Source organism: Schistocerca americana, chromosome 1 (genome assembly GCF_021461395.2).
Source record: "Schistocerca americana isolate TAMUIC-IGC-003095 chromosome 1, iqSchAmer2.1, whole genome shotgun sequence".
NCBI classification, from domain to species: Eukaryota; Metazoa; Arthropoda; class Insecta; order Orthoptera; family Acrididae; genus Schistocerca; species Schistocerca americana.
This window is the reverse complement of record NC_060119.1, coordinates 361,936,580-361,955,103: the sequence shown is the minus strand read 5'-3', so window position 1 is coordinate 361,955,103 and position 18,524 is coordinate 361,936,580. Positions and strand designations below refer to the sequence as shown.

Genomic DNA, 18,524 nt, shown 5'->3' with positions numbered 1-18,524 from the left:
GTAATTAAAAGAGATATGCAGTGAGACAAACAGAAATGTTGGTCACAAGGTTGTTAAGCAGTTTTTGTGGTAGAGTGTTTCATTTCTCCAGCAGCATCTTTGGCAACTACTGGATGGTCATTGGCACATGTAGGTATGCTGCAATACATGTCCCCAATGCATCCCAAACATGCTCAATGGGATTTAAGTCAAGGGAGTGGGCAGGACAGTTCATTTCCTGAATATCCTCTCATTCCAAGAACTGCTCCTCCCGCACTGTTTATTGCAGTCACACATTGTCATCCATAAAAATTTAAGTCAGGACCAAATGCACCCCTGAAAAGATGCACATGGGGAAGGAGTACAGTATCAGAATAATGTTGTCCAATGAGTGTTCCATGTTTATAGATTTGGAGGGCAGTATGTTCATGGAACATTCTGCCTCCACACTCCATAACATGTTGACCTCCAAAATGTTCATGTTTGACAGTGTTCCTGGTTTGACCTCCAAAATGTTCATGTTTGACAGTGCTCCTGGTATATGTGATTACACACTTTCTCACATATTGCAATGATAAAACTGGCTTGTGTGATCAACTGAATTGTGGTGTTGTCTTGTTGCAACATTTCAATGAGTTTCATACCCATCATCTTCAGGAAAAGTGTCAGGATGCTGTGTTCTGCATACCTGTATAGCTGCTGGACTGCTGACCTCTTCTGTGGGTGGGCCAATACATGTTTCAGGAAGCAGGTGACATATCAGTAGTACTGTGCCGCATTCGCCCACCGTAGGTGTGGCACCAGTTTCTGGAGGCACTTGATTGACCCACTACAGAAGAGGTCAGCATCCAGCAGCTACATAGATACACAGAACACAGCTTCCTGACACTTTGCCTGAAGATACTGAGTATGAAACTCATTGAAAGATTGCAACAAGGCACTGCCACCACTTAGCAGATCAACTAAGAAGAGTGTATCAATGTTCCAACATCTCACCATATGGGGGTATGTCCAGAATCACTAGTCAGACTGAATCTGCTCTCATCCAAGAAGAGCTTGTGACCCCATTCCTCGTTGGTCCAGTTTGTAGGCTCTTGTTGCTGTTGCTAATGGTGTCGCCAGTGTGTGGGTGTCTACAGAACACAGCTTACTGGGCACTGTGCAAAGACACTGTCTCTGTGCAGTCACCATGCCTTTGTGGAATGCAAGATTGCACACCTTATCGTCCTTAATAAGCGTGGTTGCAATTGGTGAACCCTCCTTATCTGTTGCACAGTATAGTAGTTATCTGCTGCTTTAATTGATCATATCAAGTTGTTCATATGTTGTGTTACTTAACCTATCTCCTCCTCAAGTTTTGCAGTGCAGCGTATAATCAATGACAGAAGAGTTTCTACGTCCGGCTTCTGTATCTTGTGGCAATGACTCTTGCCTGAAAGTACATTTTATGATGTAATCCCTTTGTGTTAAAATGAAATAAGTCCTGATTGGATTTAAAGTTATATCAGCTGTATGTAAAAATATCAACATTAAGGTATTTTAATGGCATTTTTATGTTAATAACTTCTTTTGCTACTGTTTGCTAGAATAATTTTATAGTTACATTTGAGAAAAGAGAAAAAAAAACTGGTTATCATTGTCTAAGATAGCAGGTTGCTAGTGAATGAGTTTTATTTCTGTGCCATCATTACACTTCAAAGTTAACTTTTTCTCTGCAAGGTTTTGCAACATATCTTTCGGTGGTCGTGTCTTTTGCAAAGTTATTGTATGATAATGGCCTTGTAAATTTTATAAGACACTGCAGGTCATTTACAGTTTCTGTTTTAATTTATTCTTTACACAAATGCTTTCTGTTTCTCTTATATCTCTAGCTGCATTGGTATTGATCTACCTTCATTGATTTTGTGCAGCCGCAAGCCATCTGTTGAAGGTCACCCGGGAATTTGTGGAGAAGAAAGTTCACATTTACAAGAAGAGGTTGAGTCACCACCACAGTATAGTTGGATAGTTGAAGAATGTATCTTAGCTGCATATGACAAGAAAAGTGTGACGTGCCCCACACATGGTGATATACCTCTCGCCCAAGTAGCACCAGACACAGTGAGTTAATTTTGTAGTGGTTTATAGGAAGAAATGGTGCCCAAAATCAAATGTATATACAACTTATTGAATTGATATTCTTTTTTGCCAAAGGTGTTTTTAGACTTGGGAGAAAGATACCTTATAAGACCGGGAAACATCAAGAAAGGTCGCTTATTAGGAAGAGGAGCATTTGGCTTTGTATTCAGAGGATCATGCAAAGTGCGAGGTTCCAACAATTACATTGATGTGGCCATGAAAATGTTGCAGCCTGTTCAGCCTGGTCCAAATGCCAGGCAATCTGCAGTAATTGCTTTCAAGGTAATGCACGTTTTTCCCAGAGAAGTTTATATATGAGTTGGAGAGTGCAGTGTTTCAGTTTCTTGTCAACATCTAATTTGACAGCAGGGTCATTGCTGTTACTCAAGAAAGTAGCCTAAGGGCAGTTCACCTGTCCAGTGAACAGACCCAGTGCACTCAGCTTTTGAGGCTGCAAACCAAAGCATAGAAACTGCTGCACTCCTACCACACATCGCATTGGATGTATCTTTTGGGTTGGGGATGGAAGCTAGCCAGGCTGTTTTTGGTGCAGCATTGCAACAGCAAGTCAATGGTGCTTGATAACCACTCACCTTCTTCCCACACAAGCTGTCCTTTTTGCAACAAAAATGGAGTGTTTGTGATAATGAGCTTCTTGCTATCTACTAATCAATCGAGTCCTTTCATCCTCAGTTGGAAGTCAAGAGTTCACAATATTTACAGACTACAAGCTATGTGTCTACATCTTCAGACAGAGCAAGTGCTCACTGTGACAGTATAACCGTCTGAAATTCATTGCCCAGTTCAGCACCAACATCTGCCATATTTCAAATATTGACAATGTGATTACCAACTACTTGTCTTAAGTTAGCAGTGAACGAATGTTATAGTTTTTGGCCAACTTACAAAGACACGAGAGTCCGATCAGGGACTTTGAAAACTGTTGAATGACGCATCGTCCACTCTTCAGTTGGTCAGTGTTCTGGGCTCAGATGTGAAGCCACACTGATTAGCCCAAAATATTACGACCACCTGCTTAATAGTTTGTTTGTCTGCCTTTGGAAAGATATACACCACTGATTCCACGTATCAGGGATCCGACAGTTTGTTGGTGGTTTTGTGCAGGTATGTGGCATTAGCTGTGCATGCACAGGTCATGTAATTTGTGTAAATAATAGACCACTGATTTGTGTACACGCTGATGGCGACCCAGATGGGTTCCATAGTATTTACATCAGGTGAATTTGGTCCCCGAGACATCAGTGTGAGTTCATTGTAATGCTCCTCAAACAACAATTCTGGCTCCAAAGTACTGCTAAAAGATGACATTGCCATCAGGGAAGACATCAAGAATGAAGGGATGCAGGTGGTTTGAGTTATCAGCGTGTCTTCGATTACTACCACAGGTCCCATGCAAGTGCAGGAAAATGCCTCCCCATAGTATAATATTGCTCCCACCAGCCTGTGTCCATGGCATGCTACATATTTCGTCCTCCGTTCACATCATAGATGGTGTTTGTGGAGATAATCATTAACCTAATGTAGGAAAAATGTGATTCACACGAAGTGCTGACACATTTCCACTGATTGACAGTTGAATCCTGATGGTCCCATGCCCATTGCAATCATAACTGACAATGTCATTGGGTCAACATGTGAACACATAGGGACGGTCTGCTGTGGAGCTCCATGTTCAACAATTTACGATGACCGGTGTGCTCCAGAACACTTGTGCATGCACCAGCATTGTGGTCTTTTGGCAGAGATGCCACAGATCACCATCTATCATACTTTACCCCACGTTCCGTGAAGAGTCATGAACATCCAACCATTTAGCATCTATTGGTAGTTCAACTGTCCTCCTACCTCTTTCTGTAGACGCTCATGACAATAGCACATGAACGTTCAACCAGCTTTGCCATTTTTGAGATACTTGTTCATGGGTTCTGTCTAATAATAATATACACTTTGTCATGGTCGCCTGTCTCAATGGATTTCCCCATTTGCAGCCCATATCTTCACTAGGATGATCCCCGTCTGGGTCTGCTCCACTTATGTACTTTTGCCAGTGCATCACATGCCCACAAGTGTACCTGGTGGCATCCAATGTCGCGGTGGGTAGTGGTCATGACGTTTTGGCTTATCAGTGTATATTGCTACATTTCAAGCAGAAGATCTCATCCTATCCTGCTCAATGCATTCTGGATACATGTTTTCAATAGCCTTCACAGCTGTGCCATCCTAGCATCAGGTCATCAACTCACCTATTTTAATACATTTTGTGTGCCCTGGTATCCAAAGTGGTTGTCACAAGTGGGCTCATGTGTGTCTTCAGAATCACTGTAGCAAGATATTCTGTCTTCTGCATATGCCAGTTGGAGATTCTGTAGGTATGACAACACACTTTGTGCATGTACCCATTAATATTGTAGATCCACTTCCACCATCAAATGGTCAGTGCTATGTATTAACTGCAGTTGACTGTTTCACTCATTGATCAGAAAGTATGCCAGTTGACAGCACATTGGCAGAAACACCAGCCTTTGCCTGTGTGTCAAATTGGGTATTGTGCTTTGTGCACATAACTATGGACCACAGCTGGCAATTCAAATCATAGTCATTTACACAGCATAGTAAATTCTGTGCCACACACTATCACAGGCAACCAGCAACCATCCAGGAAGCAATGTCATGATCAAATGCTGGCACTATTCTTTAGAGGGCTGGACTGATGTCTCATGACAGTTGAACAACTGCCTTACCCATGTTCTTGCTTGGTCTTTGCACTGTGTACAAACTGGACTTGAATTCATCACCAGCAGAGCTAGTGTACGATGAAGCAGTCCGACTGCTTGGTGAGTTTATAGATGCAAGTTCTGTATGACTACCTGACCACAACCAATCAGACTTCATTTGTTGCCTTATGTAACATATTGCATGCATTTGCCCTCGTCAAGTGCCAAGATGTGGAAGGACACCTGCCTACATGCAGTGGTGACTTGCAAAAATACACGTATGTCACGTTATGAACAGACAATTTCAAACCATTGCTACAACCCTCATACACAGGGCCATATTGAGTCATGAGAAAAGGGGCACAAACTCTGGACATACTATTTAATGGTAAGGCTACTACAGTCTCAATTGACAGACAGAAATTTGCAAACATGTTTCCGGAAGTGTCGCCAACACTCATGCTGCAAACCAGCCACAGCCCCAACCACAGCTGCAACCATCCAAACCAGATTCAGTATCTGATCAAAGAATGAGATCTGTATGTCAAGTGCATTTTCGTGCAGGATTTTTTGATGATGCTCTGCCTCCAGTGAAGTGGCTGATGGAATGGTCTAGATCACTGACTGCTGTCTTTGTCCAAGATTTCACATGCCAGCTGCCACAGGTGCTGATGTTTGGGATCAGTGGTTGATTTGTTCTTGTTGTGCTTTGTGACATACTGTGAAAGTGTCAGGGTGTGAAAACTTCATTGCAAATAGAGACAGATCTCTACTAGCACTAATTGAATGCAGAAAACTGGTCTCAAGTTCTTGCACAATATCTTTCTCTGTTTACATTAATAAAGGGCCATGAGTTTGATTCCTGGCTGGGTTGGAGATTTTCTTCATCTGGGGCTGGGTTTTTGCATTGTCTTCATCATTTCATCACTCGGAGAAGTGGCAAGACTGGACAGTGAAGAGATTGGTAATTTGTACGGGTGCTGATAACCACACAGTTGATCACTCCACAAACCACATATCATCATCATCATCATCATCATCATCATCATCATGTTTACATTAATAGAAGTCTGTTATTCCTGGTACATTGGATGCACACCAGGAGAGCATAATTAACATAGAGATTATACCTCATGGAATTGTCATACAGACTATGCTGAAATGTTGCTCATATGCACAGAAGCCAATAAAAGTTAGACTGTCTGAAGCAGTCAAGGTGATCAGCATTATTTGGAATAGATATGCTCAGCCAGAGAGATGCCCAGTAACCTGAAATCATAGGAACAAGAAAGGTGAAAAGTCTAGCTGATTTCTGAGGATTCATATTTTTTGAGAGTTCTGACAAAAGTTTTTTCCTTGCTATGTACATTTTCCATGAAGATATAAAAAAATGAAAGCAATAATTTTGTTTTTGTGGAGCAACAACAATTATTCCTTTTGTTTTATAATTTATTCATCTCTGAATACAACATGGAGAACCAAATGAAGTAGTACAATGCTTGGAACAGTGGACTGTTATTTGGGAGGAGTGACCACCAATTCATGTCTGGCCATCCAGATTTAGGTTCTACTACAGTTTCCTTGATTACATTAAGGTTCCTACTACAGATTTTCCTTTGGAAGATACATGGCCAATTTCCTTGTTCATCTTTATTGAATACAATTACTATTCTGTTTATAATTACCTCATCTTCCTTAATTTTTTCTTCAAACAAAAGAAAGAAATACACCAAATCACACTCTACATTATGGTTCATAAAATATATTTTCATACAGAATGTAAGGTCAGAGTATAAACTGACATTTCAATGAATTCCTGTGGGTTAATCAGGAAATGGTTTACACCGCTGAATTTTCTGCAGTTATTGAAAGAACAATTCACACAAGTTGCTACAGTCAGTGCAGGTATACATTTAGTGTCATTTCCAGGATTATTTCATTTTTTATTACAGTGATAGAAGTTGGAGAAAGCTGTAAGATTTGAAAACCAAGACAGTATTGATAGTCTCTGATCAACTGCTTTTGGGCCATGATAAGAAACTGTGCTGGATAACTAATTGACATCAAACAAACGACCTCCATTTAATGATAAATAAATACCATCTTCAAACATAAAATTACTTTTCTGTTGCTGCTTACTGAATTTCAAAATCTGTGGGTCCATTTGCAGGTACAGGTAACAACTGAAACATTCTGTTGTATTATGTGAGTATTTTGTGACTAAAGGCAGCCTGTATTTATCACAGAAATGTCACAGCAACAGTTGTGAAAACTTCCATTATAGATCAAATGAAGCTTTCAGTTTTGAGGAAATGCGACATTACCATCATAACACTGTTAATTAACTAAGCTGACATGATCTTGGAGTATTGCTTATGCCTTTTCTGAGATACTTGACCATATCCTACGTCTTTCAGTAGCTAAATGATTTAACGTAGGAGATCAGTTCCCTTAAAATTGCATGGGTTGCTATGTACTTTATTCCTCAGTTACAACTCTTGAAATATTCGTGATTGAGCATTAAGCTTGTAGATGCTGAGTAAGTGGTTAAGGAGACCAAACAGCTGAGGTCATAAGTCTCTATTCATCTGCCAAGACAAAAGCAGGGTACCCAATATGTTTATGTACAGAATAAATTCTGTATGCGAGTGCAAGAAACTGTTCTAATTGTTTTTGTTGTATGCTATCTGATGCAGAACATGGGTACCAGCCCACTAATCGCCTAGTGGGAAATGGAAAATTGCCTAAAAACCACATCCAGGTTGGCTGCCCCACTGACCTCTTATTGTTAATCATCTGGGTAGATTTGATCCAGGGCTGGTATATCTCCCCATTGTTAAAGGAGTTGCGGTAACATGCTCACCTACCAGGATGGGTCATTAAGCTCAAATAGTCAATATTATTCTAGTTACAAAGTATGATATCTTGTGTGTTCACTGCATTGATAACCTTTACCCAGAACAGCAGTTCTGTTGGTTTTAACATGTTGTGATGAATTTTTGAAACAGATGCAGTGATTATTTCAGTTTCTGCTACTTTGCAGGAATAAATGCAAGCAACTAACCTAACCTAACCTCAGATGATAAACAGGTATTCATTGGACAAATATATTATACTAGTACTGACATGTGATTACATTTTCACACAATTTGGGTGCATAGATTCTGAGAAATCAGTACCCAGAACAACCACCTCTGGCTGTAATAAAGGCCTTGATATGCCTTGGGCATTGAGTCAAACAGAGCTTGGATGGAGTGTACAGGTACGGCTGCCCATGCAGCTTCAACACGATACCACAGTTCATCAAGAGTAGTGACTGGCGTGTGGTGACGAGCCAGTTGCTCTGCGACCATTGAGCAGAGGTTTCCAGTTGCTGAGAGATCTGGAGAATGTGCTGGCCAGGGCAGCAGTCGAATATTTTCTGCATCCAGAAAGGCCCGTACAGGACCTGCAACATGCGGTCGTGCATTATCCTGCTGAAATGTAGGGTTTCGCAGGGATCGAATGAAGGATAGAGCCAAGGTTCATAACACATCTGAAATGTAATGTCTACTATTCAAAGTGCCGTCAATGCGAACAAGAGGTGACCGAGACGTATTACCAATGGCACCAGATACCATCACGCCGGGTGATACGCCAGTATGGCGATGATGAACACACGCTTCCAATGGGCATTCACCGCGATGTCACCAAACACGGATGTGACCATCATGGTGCTGTAAACAGAACCTGGATTCATCTGAAAAAATGACGTTTTGCCAGTCTTGCACCCAGGTTCGTCGATGAGTACACCATCGCAGGCGCTCCTGTCTGTGATGCAGTGTCAAAGGTAACCACAGCCATGGTCTCCGAGCTGATAAGTCCATGCTCCGGCAAATGTCGTCGAACTGTTCGTGTAGGTGGTTGTTGTCTTGCAAACATCCCCCTGTGTTGACTCAGGGATCGAGACGTGGCTGCACGATCCGTTACAGCCATGCAGATAAGATGCCTGTCATCTCGACTGCTAGTGATACGAGGTCATTGGGATCCAGCACGGTGTTCCGTATTACCCTCCTGAACCCACCGATTCGATACTCTGCTAACAGTCATTGGGTCTCGACCAACGCGAGCAGCAATGTTGCAATACGATAAACTGCAATCGCGATAGGCTGCAATCCAATCTTTATCGAAGTCGGTAACGTGATGGTACACATTTCTCCTCCTTACATGAGGCATCACAACAACGTTTCATCAGGCAATGCCGGTCAACTGCTGTTTGTGTATGAGAAATCAGTTGGAAACTTTCCTCATGTCAGCACGTTGTAGGTGTTGCCACTGGTGCCAACCTTGTGTGAATGCTCTGAAAAGAGAATCATTTGCATATCACAGATCTTCTTCCTGTCAGTTAAATTTCACGTCTGTAGCATATCATCTTTGTGGTGTAGCAATTTTAATGGCCAGTAGTGTATTATCTGTTATATATAGTTTCCTCCCTTGTGCACATCTAAGCTTAAACATTGCAATGTTTTAAAATGTACATATTAACAATGTATGATTATCATGTGCAGTTAAATCTGACATTTGTCTTGAGAAATGTACTGTGTTAAATGGTAATGAAATAGCACTGTGTGTGAGAAATTAATTTTATCTTCCTTTCAAATCAGTTTAAAGAAGTTGTGTTTTCATTTGTTGATATAGGCAGCCCAAGGAAAATGGGATCGCGATCCTTTACAGTATGCATGTAAGGCATACTGTACAGCACGTCAAGAGCTCAACATTCTTCTGAATTTGCGGCATCCAAATATAGTGCCACTAGTGGGTGTCTGCCCACGACCACTCGCCCTTGTGCTGGATCTTGCACCCCAAGGAGCACTGGATGCCACCTTGAGACACTACAGACGCTCTGGTGCTCGCATTGGTGCTTATGCACTACAGGCCATTATCTTGCAGGTAGCTGCTTTAAATGTTCTTTTTGATTATTTTTGAGTAAGTGGTGTAATGTAAAGTTTATGTATAGATTTTATTGCTTTTTCTGTTGACGATGTTCCACAAGTTACAAATTACTTAAAATAAATTTGTGTACTTCACAGATAACCATTTTCCCAGAATAGCAGTTGTATTTTTTTACATACCATGAATAATTTTTGTAAAAATCATACAGTTTTTCTTGCTTTCAAAGCTCCCAGTCAATAATAAAAGTGCTCAAAATGAGTCACTAGCTCTAACCAATAAGAAAAAACATACTTCAACTACTTTCCTTTCTCCTACCTTTCACCTTTTTAAGTTAATTTCAGTAGATTCCTGACTTAGCAATACACAGACTGCAAGTGCCATGATTTGTATCATTCCATTATTGGTAGGATTAAAAAGACCAAGTGTGATGACTCAGTGGTAAGACACTGGATTCACAATTGGGATGACAACGATTCAAATCACCATCTGGACATTGGGTTTTCTTAAATTATTTAAGGGAAATTCTGGGATGGTTCCTTGGAAAGGGCACAGCTAATTTCCTTCCCAATTGATCCCCAACCTGAGTGTGTGCTCTATCTGTAACAACCTCATTGTCAAAGGGATGTTAAACCCCGATCTCCCTTCTTTTGGGAGGAAACAGATTGTAGGATGTGACACACATGTATGGATTTAGTCACTCTGATTTTAAGATGCCATATTTCATTTCATAGAATGGTATATTACTATTATTTAAATATTTCTCATCTGTTGTTGTTGTTGTTTTCGTCATCATCATCTGGCTGAAAGCTAGTCTGGCATGGCACTCCATGCTAACTTTCTTGTGCAAGTCTCAGTTCCCTCCATTATCAAACAGGTGATTCCTTGATGCCTCAGGATGCATATTAGTATCCTATCCCAGGGAATTTGTGTCATAAATAAATTTTTCTTTGATTCAGCAGTATGGAAAGGACAGATAGCTACTCATCTCATAGAGGAGTTTCAGACAGTTACAATGATAAAGATACTAGAAATAAGACCCTTAGTACCCAGAGAGAGTGACTGTGTGTGTGTGAGTTGTTATGTGATTCTGTGAGAGTTCTACTTCTAAAGGACTTTGTTCGATAGCTGAAATATTTCTAGTATTCACACTGCTCGTGTGTGACTCAATGCTTGCTCTAGCAATATCTTTAGAATATGTTCTTCCCATATGGTTGTTTTTCCTTGTTTCAGTTTGGTACCTTTTTGTTAGTTATCTTATGCACTCATTTGATCTGCATCGTTCTTCTATAACACTATATTTCAAACACTTTTATCCTCCTCTTGTCTGTACTTTCTGTTGTGAATTATACACTTCTATATTAAGTTATGCTCCAGACTAATACTTCCAGAGAAAACTTCCTTACACATAAACGTATATTAGAGGTTACAATATTATGAAAAGAAAAGTTACTACTCACCATATAGTGGAGATGCTGAGTCACAGATAGACACAACAAAAAGATTGTCACAAAATAAGCTTTCAGCCAACAAGGCCTTTGTCAAAAATAGACCCTCCACCCCCCACCCCCACCCCCCTCCCACCCACACACACACACACACACACACACACACACACACACACACACACACGCACACGCATATGCAATTCCAGACACGCAGCTGCCAGAGACTGCAGTCATATGTGTTTGTGCGTGTACCTGTGTGTGTGTGTGTGTGTGTGTGTGTGTGTGTGGTGTCTATTTTTGACAAAGACATTGTTGGCCGAAAGCTTAGTTTGTGACAGTCTTTTTGTTGTGCCTATCTGTGACTCAGCATCTCCACTGTATGGTGAGTAGCAACTACTTTCCTTTTCATTATTTTGTTACTTTCCATCCTGGATTTTCCATTGTTATATCAGATGTTAACACCTTTTTCAGAAACAGTTTTCCTTTGATTTCCAGTCTGCATTTTGTAGCATCCTTACTTCTGCAATTATCAGTTATTTTATTGCTCAAATAGTAAAATTCATTTACTTCTTTCAGTGTTTCATTTCATAATCAGATTGCCACATCATCACTTAATTTTATTCAACTACATTACATTAACATTACTCAACTTTTATTGATGTTCACCTCATAACTTCTTTTCAAAGCGCTATCCCATTCCATTTCATTGATCTTCTATGTCCTTTGCCATCCCTGGCAGAAGTACACAATCAGCAAACCTCAAAGTATTTGTTTCTGGTTGCTATTCCCATTTAATCAGTGTACGCATTTAACAAAATTGGGGTATGCTACAACTCTCTCTCTCACCCTTCCCACCGGCTGCTTCCCTTTCATGCCTTCGAGTCTTGTAACTGCAGTCTAGTTTCTGCACAAATTGTGGATAACCTTTTACTCCTTGTACTTTTACCCTTCTATCTTCAGAATTTCAAAGAATCTATTCCAATCAAAAGATATCTCCAAGTCTACAAATGTAGGTTTGTCTTTCTCCAACCTGTCTTGTAAGATAGGGTCAATATTGCCACTTGCGTTCCTACCTACCTCCAGAGCCCGAACTGATCTTCTCCCAGGACAGTTTCAGTCTTTTGTAGAAAACTTGTGTTAGTGATTTGCAGCATGTCTTATTAAACTGATAGTTCAGTGCTTCTTGCACTGTACAGCACCTTCCTTCTTTGGTGAAGTCTTATCGTGTTGTGACTTTCTCAGATGTCTTGCATACCAAGTATAACAGGATGTTAATAATCAGAAAGGAATGTTGTGTATTCCAGGTACCCTTTTCCCATGTAGGTCATTAGACCAATTAGTATTCAAATTTTTATTACGAGTTTCATCTTACTTATTAAAAAAGCGTTGTCAAAATAAGTAATCCTGTCCATACATAAACATGCAAATATATGTAAGGAAAAAAAATTAAACAACTGCAGCCATCATTTTGATGTTATTTTAATATATTGCAGCCTGTTTTTGTGACTCAGTAAACCACCTTCATGCCTTAATTGATGCTGAGTGGTTGACCCCCAATCATCCAATTGTATACACAAACCATGAATGGTCAACATCTATGAAGTGACTCCCATAGAATACATTGAAAGTGGTGTTGTGTTTGCAACCATCAACCACCTGCCCACCCCTGTAGTGTAAGGGACTGGCAATTCTCACATTCAACTGTTTGCACTACTTTATCTTCCCATACCTAACTCTGCAACCTTATCTCACTTAACTCTGCAAAATCAAAATGTGAATAACATGTTACTACAGATGGTAAATAACTCCTGCACAGAAGACTGTATAAGTTTTTTCACGCCAGACGTCACAGCCTTGAATGTATTAAAAGACAGTTCCACTTTGCTGTTATAAAATCACAGTCATTTATATTGCACAATTAGCTGATATCAGCGACATATCATTTTCGACTGCTACTCTTACAATCGTAACTTTACACCCCTTGTGAGTGTGTACAAATATGTAACTGTCACTTAAATATTTAACCACTGTTGTAGTGGACTTGAGCATTCCAAAATGTTTTTCTCAGTCAAGCCAACTACAACAGTTGTTCAATATTTAAATGACAGTCACACATCTGTACACATTCATACAGAGTGATGGTGTAAGGTTATAATGACAGGAGTAGCACTTGAAAATGACATATGGTGTTGTGTAATGTAACTGTGTCAGTGTGTGAGAAACAGTATGCTGTAACTGAATGTTATTAAAAGACAATTCCATTTACCATCTTGGCTGATTGGCCACGCATGAAGCACCCTCTCCTTCAGTATGACAATGCCAGACTACACATTAGTGCAGCGAGATCAGCAACAATCTGATGCCTTTGGTTCACTGTCATTGATCAGCCTCTGTACAGTCACAATTTGGCCCCATGTGATTTTAATCTGTTCTAAAACTTAAAGGTCACCTTCGAGGACTTATTTTGGTAGTGACGAAGGGGTGCAAGCAGATACTGATTTTATAATAGTCAAGGTGGAAAATGAAATTGTCCTAAAAGAAGACAGCTAAGTGGTAACCTTCAGACTCTCCCTCTTTCTGCATGTTTCAAAAACTAAAATACTCTTTGTTTGTTTCCAGTGTGTTCCGTTGTTTACAGCCTATGCTGCACCTTCAAAATGTTGATATGAAAAATAGTTGTATGGTTCCAAACCTCCTGTCCTGATATTTCTGATTTCATAGTAATTTCACATGTTATTCATTTATATTCATTACAGATTCATTGTAAATATATTATTATGTTCTCATTCACAGGCAGCAAAGGCAATAGAATACCTCCATCAACAGCACATTATTTATCGTGATTTGAAGTCGGAGAATGTTTTAGTGTGGGAAATGCCACCACCATTTCATGACGAAGCTGACAACTGTGTTCATATAAAACTAGCTGATTATGGTATGTTGTATCTCTTAGCTTAGCTTATTAATTTATGCAGTTACTGTTTGGGGACAAAAATATCACTGACACTTTGAACTAGAAGTTAAGCCTGACATTCTCAACAATAAATTCTCTATTTCAGGAATTAGTCGGTTGACATTACCCTCTGGAACAAAAGGTTTTGGTGGAACAGAAGGGTTCATGGCTCCAGAAATTATGCGTTATAATGGTGAAGAAGAGTATACAGAAAAAGTAAATTTTTGTTTGTCACTTGTGTTCTTGGTAGTATTTATTTTAATCCTCTATTTTCCACATATGCGTGCAGTGACTATTAACGTTTTTGCAATTTATATTTCTGATTCATTTCAATTTATCACCTAGTTTCTTTAATTGAAATTATGGAGTATAAATAATGTTAAATTACAAAGGGACAGAATGGTTGTTCAGTACTTAACTTTAGAAGGTGTCGTTCCTAATAAAGCCAATAGAAACACTTAAGCACAAAATAAATATGGAATGGAAAGGTATGTAGGAATGTAAATAATTTAACAACTCACCATGTGGTAGAATCATTGAGGTGTTACATTAAGTACAAAATAGTAATCCTAAAATTAAATGACTCCCTAAGATGATTAGGTGACATTTTAGAACTATGTGTTTCTTTCTTAATGAGAATATAGGATTTGGTAAACAGAAGGGAGGGGGCACAGATCACTAAGACAATTGTTTGAGAGGATGCCACCTGCTGTGAGGGTAAGGGGGATGTAAGGTAGGTAGTATGAATAATTATAATTGAAGCTTAGTCTTTATGTATAAATATTGGATACTTCAGGTAGGTGGGTGCAAAGTGTTTTCATTGTTCAATCACACAGGACATATATGGAGACTCTTGTGATATTGAACATCAGCTAGAGAGAGAGTCCTTTTAATTAAACCGAATATGTATTCAGTTAAAAACTGAAATCATAGAAATATCCATTTTTCCCAACTAAAATGAAATCCAGTCCTCTTCAGAAAGAAATGCGGTAGTATGATTATTGAGATTATGTGTCTTTCCTAGACATTCAAATGCAACTTTTTATGAACTGCTGAGAATTAAACCTCATTTATTCCATTCAAGTTACAGCACACTCGAGCTGCTCTTTAAGGTGAATTAGAACAGAAATTTTTTTTTTCACATTTTTTGATTTTTATCTCATTATAAAATTTGCAAATTTCCAAATAAAATGATACATACATCACTTATAAACTCACATGGGAAGTATTCAATTTTATTTTTTAAGTATAATCTACACTGGTTGAAAATGTTAAAATTTTTATGAGCATTACTTCAAGATCTAATAATATAAAAAAACAAAGATGATGTGACTTACCAAATGAAAGTGCTGGCAGGTCGACAGACACACAAACAAACACAAACATACACACAAAATTCAAGCTTTCGCAACAAACTGTTGCCTCATCAGGAAAGAGGGAAGGAGAGGGAAAGACGAAAGGATGTGGGTTTTAAGGGAGAGGGTAAGGAGTCATTCCAATCCCGGGAGCGGAAAGACTTACCGTAGGGGGAAAAAAGGACGGGTATACACTCGCGCGCATACACACACACACACACACATATCCATCCACACATATACAGACACAAGCTGTCTTCAAATATGTCTGCTTATGCAGACATATTTCTGCTTGTGTCTGTATGTGTGGATGGATATGTGCGTGTGTGCGAGTGTATACCTGTCCTTTTTTCCCCCTAAGGTAAGTCTTTCCGCTCCCGGGATTGGAATGACTCCTTACCCTCTCCTTTAAAACCCACTTCCTTTCGTCTTCCCCTCTCCTTCCCTCTTTCCTGATGAGGCAACAGTTTGTTGCGAAAGCTTGAATTTTGTGTGTATGTTTGTGTTTGTTTGTGTGTCTATCGACCTGCCAGCGCTTTTGTTCGGTAAGTCACCTCATCTTTGTTTTTATATATAATTTTTCCCACGTGGAATGTTTCCTTCCATTATATTGAGTGTGTGTATATATATATATTTATTTATTTATTGTTGGCGAATTTTCCCTAAAAGGAAATCGTTAAGCTTATGACTTTGAAGGCTTGTTCTTCTTGTCCTTCCAGTACTCCTTCATTCTCTTGGAGAGGACCTCTTTTCTCTCCTCAGACCATTCTTGTTTGGTCCGCTGTTTTAGCGCTTCTGACTTTACTTCCCAATTGTCTATGTGTTTTCGGAAGGTGCTTCTGTCTGTGGTGTTTGTGGTGCCAATTGTTTGTAGGTCTTTTTGGACTCCTTCCATCCAGGGTGTCGAGACTTTAAGTGTCTTGATGTGTTCTAGAATTTTCTTGGTGAGTCTTGTTTCAGGGAGTCTATCTAAATGTCCGTAGAATTTAAGGAAAGGCCCTTTCCCTTAAAACCCACATCCTTTCGTATTTCCCTCTCCTTCCCTCTTTCCTGACGAAGCAACCGTTTTATATATATATATATGAAAGGATGTGGGTTTTAAGGGTAAGGGAAAGGGTAAGGAGTCAATCCAATCCCAGGAGCAGAAAGACTTACCTTAGGGGGAAAAAGGGGCAGGTATACACTCGTACACACACATATCCATCCGCACATATACAGACACAAGCACACACATCAATTTTTTAATATATTTTTCCCATGTGGAATGTTTCTTTATAAGCTCCCATATTTTATTTTCTCAGGCTTGTCCGACATTTGGCATTATCCCCAAAGGCCTCACACTTAAAGTTCCCATCTCTGACTATAACCCTTCTTTCCATCAGTCCCTATACCAGTTCCAAACTGAACAATCCATTGCCCTCACCCATCTAATCCTTCACCTACACATCAACTCAGCCAATGAACACACCCGTCAACTCCTATCCTTAATAAAAGTCCTCAATCTTTCCTCTCCCACATCCACACCGGCTGTTCAGAGCATCCTCCTACAGGCCAACCGCAAATTAGAACAGCATGCCACCCTTCACCTCAAAAAACTACCCAATCTCCTGGTTTCCCAGCTCCGGAAAGGCAACTCACTCACCCTTTACAACCTTTCCAGCAAACCTCAACCTCCTCTCATTGCACACGGACTCAGTCTTTCCCATCTACTCAATCTCCCACTTCCAGCTCCACATCCCCCAAAACCTCAAAATTCCAATCAACACAACCTGGAACCACAACACCCTAATTCAGTAGTTAACCTTTCCTCCAAACCTCTCTCCCAATCCGAAACCTCTGTCTATCCAAAGGCCTCACCTTCAGCCCCACTCCCAGATTCAACCAAACAGCCCTCGTCAAAGATTTACTGTCCTACACTCATACTCTCTGCTGGAAATATCACTTTGCCACGAAGAAAAATGATCCTATTCCTACTCCTAATGATCCAACTCCCCAAGACACTATCCAAATTGAACCCCGCCTGGAACAGTTCCGTCCTCCGTCACAGCGGGACCCACCTCCTCTTCCTCAAAATCACCCTCTCCAAACCTTCTAGCAATTTCTGACTTCCAGCCTTGCCTCTCAATCCTTCTTAAAAAACCTTAATCCTACTCCCAACATCACCACTGCTGAAGCCCAGGCTATCCGTGATCTGAAGGCTGACCGATCCATCGTCATCCTTCCGGCGGACAAGGGTTCCACGACCGTGGTACGTGATCGTCGGGAGTATGTGGCTGAGGGACTGCGGTAGCTTTCAGACAACACCACATACAAAGTTTGCCAAGGTAATCCCATTCCTAATGTCCAGGTGGAGCTTCAAGGAATCCTCAGAACCTTAGGCCTCCTACAAAACCTTTCACCTGACTCCATCAACCTCCAGACCCCACCGACACACCGCACCCCTACCTTCTACCTTCTTCCTAAAATTCACAAACCCAATCATCCTGGCCGCCCCACTGTAGCTGGTTACCAAGCCCCCACAGAATGTATCTCTGCCTACGTAGATCAACACCTTCAACCCATTACATGCAGTCTCCCATCCTTCATCAAAGACACCAACGACTTTCTCGAATGCCTGGAACCCTTACCCAATCTGTTATCCCCGGAAACCATCCTTGTAACCATTGACGCCACTTCCTTATACACAAATATCCTGCACGTCCAGGGCCTCGCTGCGATGGAGCACTTCCTTTCACGCCGATCACCTGCCACCCTACCTAAAACCTCTTTCCTCATTACCTTAGCCAGCTTCATCCTGACCCACAACTTCTTCACTTTTGAAGGCCAGACATACCAACAATTAAAGGGAACAGCCATGGGTACCAGGATGGCCCCCTCGTACGCCAACCTATTCATGGGTCGCTTAGAGAAAGCCTTGTTGGTTACCCAGGCCTGCCAACCTAAAGTTTGGTACAGATTTATTGATGACATCTTCATGATCTGGACTCACAGTGAAGAAGAACTCCAG

General features: G+C 40.4%; 1 protein-coding gene across 1 annotated transcript in view; it reads left to right on the top strand.

The window, feature by feature from the left end:
* Nucleotides 1–18,524, top strand: part of LOC124550888 (leucine-rich repeat serine/threonine-protein kinase 1) — a 146,708-nt gene that overhangs the window by 89,735 nt on the left and 38,449 nt on the right. Inside the window, exons 32-36 of the mRNA XM_047125694.1 lie at nt 1,890–2,079; nt 2,173–2,379; nt 9,510–9,761; nt 14,003–14,144; nt 14,269–14,378. Of these exons, the coding sequence (XP_046981650.1) occupies nt 1,890–2,079; nt 2,173–2,379; nt 9,510–9,761; nt 14,003–14,144; nt 14,269–14,378 (901 nt within the window). The remainder of the gene's footprint in view (nt 1–1,889; nt 2,080–2,172; nt 2,380–9,509; nt 9,762–14,002; nt 14,145–14,268; nt 14,379–18,524) is intronic.